At 41.0% G+C, this 15718-nt stretch overlaps 1 protein-coding gene across 1 annotated transcript; it reads left to right on the forward strand.

Moving 5' to 3' along the window:
• The first annotated feature begins 13987 nt into the window (after positions 1–13987).
• LOC103427458 (phosphoenolpyruvate carboxylase-like) lies at positions 13988–15452 on the forward strand. The gene is given in 3 exon segments (XM_070817422.1): positions 13988–14497; positions 14500–15188; positions 15190–15452. Coding segments are annotated over 3 exon segments (1317 nt in total). The 5' UTR covers positions 13988–14127; the 3' UTR covers positions 15448–15452.
• The last annotated feature ends 266 nt before the right edge of the window (positions 15453–15718 follow it).

Here is a 15718-nt window from a genome sequence, read left to right on the forward strand (position 1 = left end):
CTACCATACCAAACAATTAGCCATCCAAAATGAACTCATCCAAACAACAGATATAGTTATTTTGATTGCATACAAGCCTGGACCAATATTTTCCTTCATCAAACACCTGATTTTTCTCATTCATGGTTTGTAACCTTTCATAAAAATTTCAAATTAAACTTCCAATCATGGTTTCCAAATTGGTGGTCCACTCATGGCCCAACTGCCAGTTTACTTCCAGAAAATCTCATGCAATTTCTTTCATCTGGTTTCCAGCAGCATTTTGACAGAAGTCGTTTTGACTCTAAAATCACCCTCCTTTCATTGTTTATGGCAAAATACAAAGTCCCTTGGATATTTAAATGGAATTATGAGTATGAAACAGGACAAATTTACAGAGCCCGTTCGGTCAAGTGGTGGGATAAATTCGACTATGGCAGAATTATCAGCCTAGTCTCATCGGAATTCCCAAGCTCTCATGCTTCAGCTTTAACTCCGTCAGCATCAGCTTCACAGGCATTGCCTTCTGCAACACCATCAGCTACTCAAGCATTGCCAGAAATCCCAGAAAACACTCAATCATTATCAGACATTAGTCCCTCATCCTCCCTTAAAGGCAACTAGTCCAAGACAGCAAAATCCTCCAAATCTTCCAGCTCGAAGAAAAAAGGAAAATCTTCCCAACTCCTGAAAATGGCCGATAAGCTCATAGCAAAAGCAGCTTTGCTCCAAAGTTCCAGTGAAGAAGAAGATGTTTCCAGCTCAGACTCATCAGACGTTTCGTCTCAACCAAAGAAATGGGCGGATCAAGTAGAAAGATATCCAGATGCCCAAGATTCGTATCCAGATGCCCAAGGAAAGAGAATGGAAGGGGAAAAGGAAAGGTGGTGCGGCAAGGGCTAAAATGGTGCAAAGAACCTTTGGTTTGTGTCCTAGAAAGCATAGGAGACCTTTAATGTTGCTGGAACTTAGGGACATTTAGGATTAGGAAAAGTTAAACCAAAATAGGAAACCTTGGCTTAACTTTCCTACTTTGAGTAGGAATCCTCAGTCTTCTAGGAATCCTTCTTCAACTAGGAATCCTTGCATCTTTAAGTCTTCAATTTCGTCCATCCACCTTCCTCCAATCATATGCTATCCATTCCATGCCCAAAACTGCTCCAAAAGGCACCAAAATGCACTTCTTTGCCTCTTTTACCCTTTGGACCTACAAACACACGAAAATGGCTTGAAATACTTAATTAACTAAGAAATAACAACATAAATGCACAAGAACAAGCTAACTAAGTCGCATAAATATGCTCCTATCAAATTCTCCCACACTTAGCTTATCAAATTCTCCCACACTTAGCTTTTGCTAGTCCTCGAGCAAAACGAAACAAACAAAAGAAACAAAACACAATCTAGACCTTCCAACAATTACCTCAGGGATTTCCAATGAAACATGACATGCCAAAGATCACTACTCACATGAATTTTAGCAATCCTTACCCTCGAGCATACACTTAATCATAGTCACCACTTACTAGCTCACAATCAATCAATTGAAACAATGGTTTGAATGTAGTAACATGCCTTAGAGAATTCACTCAATTCCTTACAAGATACTCTCTATTTTCACACAGATTTTCTGACTACACACCCTACACTAGTTATATGTGCGAAGATTGATACAAACATGTAGACTAGCACTCACATATGTTTATAACAAAGAAAGCATTTTTTGGAGTTATTAAGCATGTTTAGATATGATCTCATGAATGGAATGCTACTACTTAGATGCGAGAACCAGGTATTCCATATGCTCATACCAATTCCAAACTCCACAGATTGAAACATATAACACCCAAGATTGAAGTCTAAGGGTTATAACGGGGCTAAAGGAATTGGCTAACAAAGGAAGGTAAGGATAAACAAATGTTCTTAAAGCAATAGTAAGCAAAGTAATGAAATTGACACTTAAAATTCACTTTTAAATGCAAAAATCCACTTTAAACACAAAGGGAAGATTCACAAAACACTTAGGGTCAGATTCAATCTTTTGGACCCTTTCTTCAACAACCAACACTTGTGAGTTCATTCTCACTTATTTTCAACTCTTTTTCTTTCTTTTCTACACACTTTTTCTTTGCTTTTTCTTTTTCCACATTTTTGTTCTTTTTTTTTTCAAACATGTGCCCTATTTCTTTGGCACACAAAACACACACTTTGAAAACCCTTCCCCCACATTTGTTTTTGCAATAATGTCGCCTAAAAGGAATTCCTTCTAAGTTATGCTTCACTATACTTTAAGAACAAGGGTATGGATAGTCCTATTCTAGGCTTGGTAGGGATAATGTGGTTAACAAAGAAAATAGGCTAAACAAGGCTCAAAGGGGTTAAACCTACCAAACAAATGCATGGGATGAAGGCTTTTTGGCACTGGTGGTAACTACTAAACAACTTCATCTTGATTATGTGTTATGCACTCAATTTTAAGTTTTGAATGAAACAGGGATGAGTTCTAGTATTTGGAACTATAATGATGAAAACGCATTCTAAGTAGCAACCAATCAAAGAATAATGAGATCATGCAATGACTTAGAAAACAAGAATGCACAGATAGCGTTAGTTTGAGTTCCTTCCTTCAAGCATGTTACAAAAACTGATTTTTTTTCTTTTGTGATTACATGTGAATTCGTAAACTATAATTACAACCAAGCATTAACCAAAGAGCATATCAAACTTTCATCCATGTTTGTAACTTTCTTTAACAGTCATGTACTTAAAAACCAAATCCTCATTATTGTGTTGGAAGGTACCCTAAGACACAAACACACAAAAACGACTCTTTTTGGTTTTTTTTCAAAACTTTTTCTAATTTTTTTCAAATTTTCGAATTTTCTTTTCAAAACACACTAAAACAGCTCAAAACACACTAAAAAGACTTAAAACATTGAGAAACAACATTAGACGTGATAGGTGATAAAAACCCATGAACTTTCAATAAAAACACTTTGTTTACCCCCCCCCCCCACACTTAAATCAAACATTGTCCTCAATGTTTCAATCATAAACTCACACAAAAGCAAACAAACAAACAACAAACTAAGCATGGAAAAATAAAACAGCAAAAAGAAGGGTTTAGGAATGCAAATCTGAGTTTAGAGTGAAAATTCCATCGTTCCTTTGTTGAATGCATGGGTTGCCTCCCAAGAAGCGCTTGCTTTAACGTCTTGCAACCAAACGAATCTCCTCTTTAAGCTTGATTAGATCCCACGGCATGGGGGGTGTTTCCTCCATCACATGCTCTTCGAATTGCCCCTGATTTGGCTCTATGAATGAAAGATAGTAGTGATCCTTCCTAATTGTGGCATTTAGCTTTCTAAAGTCAATGTAAATGCTCCCACCAGTGTGGATTCGATTGGGGACCTGCACCAAAGAAGGTAACAACCTATTAGTTGAAATGGGAATTGGAATTGGACTAGATGACTCACCAATATGTTGCAATGAAGTGGCAGCAGTGTCAACAGATTCTCCAATGGTGCTCTCAGCTAGATTGTGCATTTTGAGGATATGGCTGTGTTCTTTGTGCTCCACTCCAATCCCCTCTTCGTTGGTGGTTTGGAATTCATCCTTCTTAATTGATGGTGCACGTTCCTGCCCTATATTTTCAATTACATTAATGGCAAAACAAGAACAAACATCATTAAGATTCTCAATAGATTCAGGAATTTTAAAGTTAATCATATCGCCACCAAACGCCATTGTTAATGCTCCATTGGCCACATCAATCTTGGTTTGAGCTGTTTCCATGAAAGGTCTTCCAAGTAAGATTGACGATGGTGGAGAGTGGGATGAATCCTCCATGTCAAGCACATAGAAATCTGCAAGAAAAATCAAGTGGTCTACCTGCACCAAAACATCCTCCAAAACTCCTTTCGGGTATACATTAGATCGATTGACTAATTGAATAATAACACCATCATTTTTAAGCTCTCCTAGATTCATAGATGCATAAACAGAATATGGCATGACATTAATTGATGCACCTAAATCTAGCATAGCATGTTCAAACCTCGTATTTCCAATAACACAAGGGATAGTGAAACTACCTGGATATTTGCATATAGGTGGCAGCTTTCTTTACAACATTGCAGAGACATTCTCATTCACATGTACCACCTCTTTCTCCCGAATCCGTTTCCTTGTTGTACAAAGTTTCTTTAAAAACTTAGCGTACTTCGAAATTTGTTTGATTGCATCCAAGAGCGGGATATTGACTTCTACCTTCCTAAATGTCTCAAGAATGTCCTTGTCACTTTCTTCCTTTTGTGTTTGCATAAATCTGCGAGGGAAAGGTACATGGGGTGGAATAGGGTAAGAATTAATAGAATTTGAACTTTTCTTACCTGTGGTGAACGATTTAGGGGGGCTAGGAGTGTACGACAAGGTTGTTTCCTTCCTTGCCATGGGTATGTGTTGGACATCCTCCTCTTGTTGCAACTTCTTGTCCTCCGTTTTGGGCAAATTTTGATGGTTGAGGGTCCGTTCCAACTTCTTTTCCACTTCTCAACGTAATGGCCTTGACGGATTCAAATCTTCCCATTGGATTCACAATAATTGTACTAGGCAGTTTGCCTTGCCCTTTGAATTGCCCCATGAACTCCGCCATTTGGCCCATTTGTTTCTTCAACTCATCCACCTCCTTAGCTTGATTGAGCATTGTTTTGTTTTGATTTTGCTACCCTTGCACCAAAGAGGTTAGTTATTGAACAATTTGATCATTATCCATGGATGTACCTGAATTGGTTTGGGCAGGTTGTGGTTGAACTTGAGTGGGTGCGTATGGCTTTTGATACATCCCAGGGGGTTATGGACGAAATCCTCCTTGTTGGGCAGGTTGTTGTGGTTCTCGCCACTTGAAATTTGGATGATCTCTCCACCCCGGATTGTAAGTGTTGGAGTAGGGGTCATTATGTTACTGATTGTGGCCTTGACAACCCACGGCATTGAGGGTTTCCCATCCTCCATTCTCAATCAATTGAGGGCATTGGTGATTGAGATGTCCTTGCATTGAACACACTTCACATATGGCTGCATTTTGCATTTTTGATCCATCCACAACCTGTGACACAAGGGTAGTGAGGTTAGTTAATTGAGATTGAATTTCAGAAATTGCACTTACCTCTTTAACTTGGGGTTGTTTCCGTGGGGCCTCTCTTTGTCTAACGCCTTCATATTGTTGTACATTTAAGGCCTCGGTTGGCAATTAGGGTCTTGGCAGCCACGAGTGTTTTATCCACCAAAGCACCTCCCGTTGAGGCATCTAGCATTTGTCGTTCAATGGGAAGAAGTCCTTCATAGAAATATTGAATGAAAAGCTCTTCTTTAATTTGGTGTTGGGGACATGATGCAACAAGAGCTTTGAAACGTTTGTAATATGCCGAAAATGATTCTCCTTGATTTTGTTGAATACCATTGATCCGCTTCCTCAAAAGAATGATTCTTGATGTGGGAAAGAACTTCTCCAAAAATGATATTTTCATGCTCTCCCAAGATGGGACAGTTCCGGGAGCTAATTCATATAACCAATCTTTGGCCTTTTCCATGAGAGAAAAGGGAAAAGCCTTCATTTTCAAAATGCTCCCATCAACATTCACAGGGGTCATGCTTGAACAAACAACCTCAAACTCCTTCAAATGTTTATTAGGATCTTCCATGGACAACCCATGGAACTTAGGAATATGATGCAGTATTGTCTTGGGCCGCCCTTGGATATTGAATGCATAAGGGCACGACATTATCCAATCCTGAAGTGGAAAGCTCCTTGATTGTTCGATTGTTCGCTGTCATAACTTGTTCTTCCTCAAAAACCCTTGTCGTGGCCTCCTCTTGCTCTTCTACTTCTTCTTCTTCAAGCATAGGGTCAGGGCTAATGTTGGAAATGTGCCTTAAAACCAATCATATGATGATACTTTACGGACATTTCAAATGTTAAACTAATCTAGTTTAATATCAAGGGCATAGATTATTGTTTTAAGCCGTCTCATATAAATGTTATATGCTTAAACGATGAGTCCAAGGAATATGTAATTAGGAGACTGTAATTTAAAGAAGTTAGATTCATGAGACCATTCTCTTTCGTATACATATCCTAAACGTTCCTGATCATAGGATTGCCAATTGGGCATTGACAGTCCGTTAAGATCAGTATGTGCTATGTCTTCTCTTAGTGAGAGTGACTGGTCTCGAGTCATTGGTGTCACTGACACCAAGACAAGTACGTAGGTGCTCAATAAGAAATGAGTTCACTGAACACGATCAACGAAGAGTTCTCATACTCATGTCACATGAGAACTCATGGTTAGGATAATGCAAAGTAGTCATTTGACCTGAGGCATCATAGTTGTCTTGTGGTTAGGTCCTTGATTTTGATTATGTCAAAGTCACTCCATTCGCGGGTGTCCACGGCATAGTTTGGGTTAAGCCACTTAGCTATGGAGGCAAGTGAATGCGCAACAATGGATCTCTAACCTTCAAACCATTTAAGGGAGAATACTCTATGATATGATTAAGAATCTCTGGCCACAGTATGAATGAGATTTAGGAAGTCGTTCCAAATTACATTCAAAGTAATCATATAAGTAAATGAATCACATTGGATAGTAGACATGAATAAACTATCAAACCAAACAATGTGGTCAAGAGTATTGTATTAGAGAAAGACCGTATTGCATTGTAATCCTAAACTGAATAGGTTCTCCACCTTTTCTGATTAGCTTGGGTAACCATGATATGCTACTAGGTATCACTCATGGTTTGTGGAAGCCCTAAACGTGTATAAACACTAAAGGGAGAATTGAAAGTAAGTTTCAATTCACAATCGATTTGAAAGAGTTTTAATTGCCAACTGCCTCGCTAAAAGGAACCTAATGGATCGTACACCGTGTAAGGTAGAGATTGAAGAAACAACGGAGATGAGTAAGAATAATTAAATGGTTTAATTATTTATGGCAAGGATTAATTAATATGTTAATTAATCAAACGAATAAGTTCGTTAAAGACCTCGAGATAGTATTGGACCTTAAGGCCCAATGGGCTTTAAACGTCAAGTCCATTGACTTAAGTTGTATGACAACTTAATGAATAATGATTCACAAAGGTCTAAATAGCCCAATAATACCCTAAGGCCGGCCATTTAGAGGAAGGGTAGTGAACTTGCTTTAATTACAAGTTTGCCACTCCAATGAATAAAGGTATAAATATGACTTTATAGCCAAAATTCATTTAGGGTTTTTTGAGGAAATTGGACAGAACACAAAGCTCTCCTTTCTCTCTAAAGAGGCCGGCCACCCTTGGAGGGATTAGCTAGTAATCTTTCTCCTCCAAGGTCACTCATCTCTTCTTCACATCTTACCTTGGTGTGGAGACTTAGAGGTTCTCAATTTTGGGAACTTGGAGAAACCTATTCTTCCATCCAAATCCATGGATCTAAGAAGCAAGGAATGAAGGCCCTATCTCTTGGGTGATTATCCTTTGCTTATGCAAAGAGGAATCAACAAAGGTATAATTTCTCAACTCACTTTGTTTTGAGTTGAGTCTCGGTTCACCTAACTACTAGGCTTTGAATTTCATGGGTAATGTTTTGTTTTGAGTGCATGCAAGCATGATTCCGCCTTTAATTTGTTAATTGCATGCTATAGATGTTGCTCAAATGAACATGTTTTTCACAAAATATCCTTCAGCTAAGTGATGTGAAAATTACTTGACACACAAATTAAACCCTATTGATGACAATTGTAGTAATGATGTAAGTAGGGATCGTTCTAGACCGGGGATTAACTAGGGATGCTAATCAACAAATATAAGACTCAAAAACACTAAACTAGACTCTATAAACTCAAAACTAACTTAAAACACTCAAAACAGCAAATAACAATCAAAAAGATTCAATTCTAGACCTAACAAGTGATTTGGACGAAAATATAACTTTAAAAGACTCAAAAGATTTAAAGGAAACAAGTTTTGACTCTAAAAGCAAGACTTAAAAGCAAGGGGTTTTGTTTTGACGAAAATTGAACTTTAAAACTTTAAACTTTGAAAATAAACTTAAAACAAAACAGATTGTGATGAAATAGAATGATGAGAAACTAGTTAGAGGGTTCCTTATCCACACATGAACATATGCATATAATTTGATTCCCAGTTATGACTTCAACAAACGATGAATGACAATGTTCCAAGTTAATTAGGTCCGCTTTAAATTAACTCTTAGATTTCCCTAGATTCATTGGATTGAATGGAATACGCATTACAACCAAATTATTCCTCATCAAAGTCCCTAACTATGGAATACGCATGATAGAGACATTCAACAAAGATCATTAAGTTCAACGGAAATCATAAACATTGACTAGGCATTCATAACTATGGAATACGCATGTTAATCCAGCCTAGGGTTTACTTAAACACAATCGTGACTAGCGATCTTTACTACTCATGAATATAAGTTCATAACGATTAGGTGAAATTCCCTTATATCCTAGCATCAAGTTTAGGCATGCAAATTAAGTGTCGACCCTCAACCCACATACATAAACAAGTTCTTAATCAAAACAGAAAAGTAAACCACATCTAAAGTTCATGAATTCATAACTGGAGTAAAACAAATCATAACCAACATATGTCCATGGCTTCAAATTTGCCTCTAACTAAAAAGAAATTAGTTCCACATGTTTAACATAATTGAACAGCAAGTTAAATTAAACATGAACATAGAATTAAAAGAAGAAAGAATTCCAAACACTCTAATAGTTGCAGATTGCATAAGCACGGCACTACTCCTCCTCTCCTTCAATGGTGGCGGCACAAGGTGGTTATGGTGGTTGAATGGTTGGTTATATGGAGGAATGGATGGGGAAGGTTTAGATATATAGGGAGAGGCAAGGGAAGGCTTGGAGAATGGTTAATTTCTGGATGATTTGAATGAGGTTGCTGCCATGGTATTTATAGGAAAAGGATGGACTTGTTTAACACAAAATTCTGGTGGAATTGAGTAGGTGAGCAAGGCAAAGAGTGGGAATTGTTGGTGGGTTAGGTATTGAGTCATCCATTCACATGTCATGGTGAGTTAAGCATTGCATCATCCACTCACATGTCATGGTGATTTAAGCATTGCATCATCACTCAAATTTCTGGTGAAAGTGAATCAATGCCCACGGCATTGAAGAATTTCTTGGTTTTGAGTGAAGTTTTGGTCAATCCTTCTAGAAATTTATCCCTTCTTGCAACTTGTATTTGTTTCACCAGATTTTTAGCATGTTCATAGCCTCTTTTGTCTTCAAATTCGTCCATCCTCATGCCTCCATGCTTGCACAATCCAATCTTGGCCCAAAAATGCTCTAGAATGTTCCAAATTGCTTCTTTTTGCATACTTTGACACTAAAACCTGAAATTGCACGAAAATAACTTTAAACACTATAATTATCATAGTTTAGCTAATTAAAAGCAAGAAAACAAGCTAACTAAGTCGTATAAATATGCTCCTATCACTAAGTGGATTGGATTCTTGCTGATTTCTCTTCCTTCTCAAAGTCCGCTCAAAATCATCGTCAAAGTCTAAGATATGCTCACGAACTGGTTGAGAACTCCGAGTCATAAACTAATACCTAAAAACAAGAAAACAAAACAAGGTCAGCAACTAAAACAAAAACTCACGAAAATAAACAAAAAGAAATAACAAGGGATTAGCAAAGTTGCTAATCCCCGGCAACGGCACCAAAATTTGATGTGAAATAATCCAACACTCAAATTAAACCCTCTTTTTCACAATTGTAGTAAAGATGTAAGTATGGATCGTTCTGGACTGGATATTATGAGGGATTGCTAATCTATTAAAACTGACCTTAAAATATAAAACTAGGCTTTAAAAGCACTTAACTAGACTCAAAGAACTCAAAACAAACTGAAAAGACTCAAAACTAACTAGAATGACTCAAAACAGCTTAAAACAACTAAATAGACTCAAACTAGACACTAGGAATGACTTGGACGAAAATTGATTGAAACTTGACTCAAAACACTTAAAAACACAAACTAAGACAGATTCTAACTAATTAGACACTCTAAAGTAAAAAAGATTGGGTTTTGGACAAATTTTAAGCAAACAAACAAACTATAAAACTAAACAAATTGTAAAACGAATTTTGGGAAATAAGATGGTTGATGGATTAGCTAGAGGTCCATTCTTCACACATGACACACTTGTACATGAATCGATTTTCAATTGCTTTTCAATAAATTATGAAGCTCAACACCCCAAATTAACCGTGATGCACTAATTAACTCTCAGATTTTCCTTTACTCATTGAATTGGATGAATGCATGAGATAACCCAAATCATTCTCCAAAGGTCCCCTACATGAATGCATAATAGAAATACAATCAAAGATCATTACGTTCCATGAAAATCATAAGTGTTGATGAGACTGTAGACATCGAAATTTCGGTAAATAAATGTTGACCGATAAATCAAAGTGTCAACGCTCATGTATTACATAAATTTTACACGTAGCGTGTGACTCAACGAAAATTGAAATGAGTTGGAAAAGTCATCAAATAAGACACGTGTCAACACCTGGCAGAAACGACTTATTTCATCTGGGATATTATATTCAAAATTAGGCATTGGAAAATTCTATAAATACAAGCCTATTTCATTCATTTTGGGGGGGGGAGGAATTGATATTACACCTTGAAGCTCTGAAGCTCTAAAACTCCGAAACTCTCAAGCATCTAGGTTCCCGAAGAATCAAGAAAGCCTTCTTCGTTCTTCGTTCATCGTTCTTCCAAGATCAAGCCCCAACGGCCCTTGAAGAAAGTGTTTCTTCGTTCATCGTTCTTCCAAGATCAAGCCCCGACGGCCCTTGAAGAAAGCACCATCGTTCATCATCCGTTCATCCAAGATCAAGCCCCAACGGCCCTTTGGATCAACAACGTCGACAAATCCACACACATCCAACCGTTCTTCAAGATCAAGCCTAAAAGCCCTTGAAGATCCGTTCATCACTGTTCTTCAAGATCAAGCCCAAAAGCCCTTAGAGATCCGTTCATCACTGTTCTTCAAGATCAAGCCCAAAAGCCCTTGGAGATCCGTTCGTCACTGTTCTTCAAAGATCAAGCCCAAAAGCCCCTTTGAAGATCCGCTCAAATCCACCTTCAAAGATCAAGCCCACGGCCCCTTGAAGAAACTTCCAACAGTTCATCCAAGATCAAGCCTCGACGGCCCTTGGATCAAGGAAACATCCACAAATCAATACCTTACGGAGATCGAATCAGAGGATCAAAATAGAGAGAGATTGTAACCCAAAATCATCAAAAATACAAATATTTGTTTGTGCGCGTTCGTTCTTGTCTCTTTCGTTTCAGGAATTTTCCGTGTTCACAAATTGGCACGCCCGGTGGGATAATCTCTGCCTCTCATCTCTTTCTCCGTTCAAAGAATCCAAACACACCTCAAAGTCAATGGCATTAAGCAAGGGACAAGCCGTTCTCGCAACCACTGAGGGAAGGATCCTAAGCACTTCTGCCGCAAACGGACAATCCATTGGCGCCACAACCGCTCCTCAACATGCTGCTTCAAAATTGGTGCCGCTAAAAGAGCGAGGGGAGCATCAAAGGTGTGAGTCTGTCATCAACCTGACCTTGCTGGGGGCACCGAAGCATGCTGCTGAGGCACACAAGTTGACATCCCAAAGCACCCAACGACGTTCTTCATCAGCATCCTGGATGTCTAAAGGAAAGTCACGTCTATTGGTCGCACAAGTCATGACTATCGGCGTTACCTCCGTTGAAGAACAACTGGCTCAAATGAATGAAGCGATCGCAAGGCTAACCCGAACTGTGGAAGAAAAAGACTTGCAAATTGCAGCACTAGTCAACCGACTGGAGGCGCAGGACGGCGATAAACCCGACCCAGAGAATGATCCACTAAAGAGAAGAGATGACGAAGAAGATGAGCCTCAGGTGGAGAAAAACGATGCAAAGCCGAAGCCAGACCAAGCAGCGGCACTCATGGGATCTCTTTCTATCCAGCAGCTGCAAGAGATGATCACCAACACCATCAAGGCACAGTACGAAGGGAGCTCAAATACCTCCGGGTTGTACTCAAAGCCGTATTCAAAGAAGATCGACGCCTTAAGGATGCCGAAGGGTTATCAACCACCAAAGTTCATGCAATTTGATGGAAAGGGAAACCCGAAACAGCACGTTGCCCACTTCGTTGAAACTTGCAACAACGCAGGAACCGAAGGGGATTACCTCGCCAAGCAGTTTGTGCGCTCGCTGAAAGGAAACGCCTTTGAGTGGTACACAGACCTAGAGCCTGAGTCCATCAACAGCTGGGAGCAGTTAGAGCGGGAATTCCTCAACCGCTTCTATAGTACCCGCCGCACTGTGAGCATGTTAGAGCTGACGAGCACGAAGCAATGGAAGGAAGAACCAGTCATGGACTACATCAACCGATGGCGTAATCTAAGCCTCGACTGTAAGGACAGACTCTCCGAGATTTCTTCAATCGAGATGTGCATCCAAGGCATGCAATGGGGTTTGCAATACATCCTTCAAGGCATTAAACCACGGACCTTCGAGGAATTGGCTACTCGCGCCCATGACATGGAGTTGAGCATCGCCCATCATGGGAAGAAAGAACCGATCGCCGACTACAAGAACGACAAAGTTCTTGGGACAAAGGTGGAAAAGGCCACATGGAAACCCACCAAGGAAGCGATGACGGTCAACACAACTCCCGTCAAAATCTCCACACGAGGCAAGGCGATTCAAACCGAAGCTTTTCGTGATCAAGAGATGCGTAGACGCACTTTGAAGGAGCTTGAGGAGAAGATTTATCCATTCCCCGACTCTGATGTAGTTGCCATGCTGGATGACCTGTTGGACAAGAAGGTGATCAGTTTGCCTGAGTGCAGACGGCCGGAAGAGATGAATCGTACCGACAACCCAAGGTACTGTAAATTCCACCGCTTCATCAGTCATCCGACAGAAAAATGTTTCGTGCTGAAAGATCTCATCATGAAGCTGGCTCAGAAAGGAATCATCGAGCTAGATCTTGACGAAGTGGCGAAGTCAAACTATACCACCTTCACTTCTTGCTCTTCCGACTCAAGGTTTTCACTTCAACCGCTGGGGGCATCCTCCAAGACAAGCAAAGTAGAAGGATGGACTCAAGTCACTCCTAAGAAATTGCACAAGAAGCATATGTCTCCTCCACAAGTCCGCCAATCGGAAAGGGGGCAAAGCAACTCTTGTCAACCTTCAAAGCAACGTGAACGTGTTGAAGATGATGAAATTTCGACACATAGATCGTCCATCCCCATCACGATGCGCGATTTCTTGCCCGAAAACTTCTTCAAACACGCGGTCAAAGCTCCTTGCTATGAAAATTGTGAGGAACGCCTCTCCCGGATTGCTTGACAAAATTCACAAATTCTCCTCGCCCGCACGAGTCTAAACTGCATGGCACAAAGCTCCTTGTCTGTAAGAGCCTAAACTGCAAGACACAAAGCTCCTTGTCTGCAAGAGCCTAAACTGCAAGACACAAGGCTCCTCACCCGCACGAGTCTAAACTGCATGGCACAAAGCTCCTGGTCTGCACGAGCATAAAAGGCAACATCAACGCTCCTGGTCTGCACGAGCATAAAAGACAACCCCAACGCTCCTTGCCTGCACGAGCTGAAACTGCAACACGGCACCAAATGCTCCTTGTCTGCACGAGTTGAAATTACAAACGACACCAACACTCCTTGCCTGCATGAGTCAAAACTGCAAACGGCACAAAAAGAAAAATACCAAAAAAAAAAATGTATGCATTTGAACTACGTTTTGACTTGATCTCTTTCTTTGGAAGGGTACGTAGGCAGCTTGAGCATTCAATTTCGAGTTCAGTCACATCAAAAAAAAAAAAAAAAAAAAAAAAAAGGATTTGATTAAAGTCTCATTGGTGAAGGTCAATTTTATTACAAAATTACTTGCAGTTTTCTTGGTACAAATTAAATTACAGTTTCTTTAAAAAAAAAAAAAAAAAAATAATAATAATAATAATACATATGTTATCTAAAAAGAAAAAAAAAATGTATATATATATATATATACATGTCTGAGCCCAGCTACAAAATCAGGCCCGTCTCTTTAGACCCAAACCATGAGCCCAACAAAGCTCAGGCCCGGCTCTCAAAGCTCCAATCCGAGTTTTCTCCTCCATCCGTGCCTTCAACTTGCAGCAACACTATCACCTTGGCTACTGGAGACGGGTCTGCACCGGCGATACGACCTGTAGCTCGGCAACAAAGGCCAGAAGATCAGTTCCGTATCAACTCCCCATCGAACACCTTCGCTCTCCACCACTCTCTCGGCCGCCGCTTCGTCGTCTCCGCCAATCCCACATTGTCCAGCACATCCTGAAGACCAAACTTCCCCAACTACCAAAAAGGCGAGACCTTCCGCACCACCCTCGCCGACCTCTTCCCGACGGCATTTTCAACGCCGATGGAGATAACTGGAAGTTCCAGCGCCAAGTCTCCAGCCACGAGTTCAACACCAAGTCTCTGCGTAAATTTGTCGAACAGGTGGTCGACCCCGAGCTTTCCGACCGCCTTATTCCAATTCTCTCCGCCTCCGCCGCCAGCAGTTCAGTCCTGGACTTCCAAGACATTCTTCAGCGCTTCGGTTTCGACAACATCTGTCGAATTGCTTTCGGGTACGACCCGGATTGCCTCCTGCCCTCTCTGCCCGAAGCCAATTTCGCAGTGGCTTTCGACGAAGCCGTGCAAATCAGCAGCGACAGGCTCAGATTGCTGCACCCAGTATGGAAACTCAAAAGGGCTCTCGGAATCGGGTCCGAAAAGCGCCTCCGTGCCGTCGAGTCAGAAGTCCGCGAGTTCGCGAAAGCCATTGTCAGAGAAAAGAAGCGGGATCTGAGCGAGGCGAAGGTGTTGGGATCTGTAGATCTGCTCTCCCGGTTCTTGAGCTCTGGCCACACCGACGCAAAGTTCGTCACCGACATCGTCATCAGCTTCACCCTCGCAGGCCGGGACACCACATCGGCGGCTCTAACCTGGTTCTTCTGGCTTCTCTCGCAGAACCCATGTGTAGAAAACGAGATCTTGAGGCAGATCAACGAAGCGGCGTCGTCTGAGTTAGCAGCGGGAGGAGTTTTACGACGAGGTGAAGGAGATGGTGTACACCCACGCGGTGCTGTGCGAGAACATGAGGCTGTACCCACTGCAAGCCCGCCGACAACACCAACATCGCCTCCAGCCCCACCCACGTTGGCTGGCGTGGCAAATCGGACGGCGACGGCATCTCCCTCTTCGGCGCTCGCAAAATCTGGATCGACCACTGTTCCCTCTCGTTCTGCGCCGACGGACTGATCGACGCCATCACCAAGCATCTGGAAATTGGTTCCTATCGTGAGTGGTCTGAAGAACGCCGTCAGGAGTGGCTTTTATCTGAATTATGTGGCAAGCGCCTACTGTTTGGTCCTGATCTTCCAAAAACGGAAGAAATCTCTGATGTTTTGGACACATTACATGTGATATCAGAACTTCCATCTGATAACTTTGGAGCATACATCATCTCAATGGCGACTGCTCCATCTGATGTGCTCGCAGTTGAGCTCCTGCAACGTGAATGCCACGTGAAGAAACCACTAAGAGTCGTTCCACTGTTTGAGAAGCTTGCAGAT

This window comes from Malus domestica, chromosome 17 (assembly GCF_042453785.1).
Source record: "Malus domestica chromosome 17, GDT2T_hap1".
Classification (NCBI taxonomy): Eukaryota; Viridiplantae; Streptophyta; class Magnoliopsida; order Rosales; family Rosaceae; genus Malus; species Malus domestica.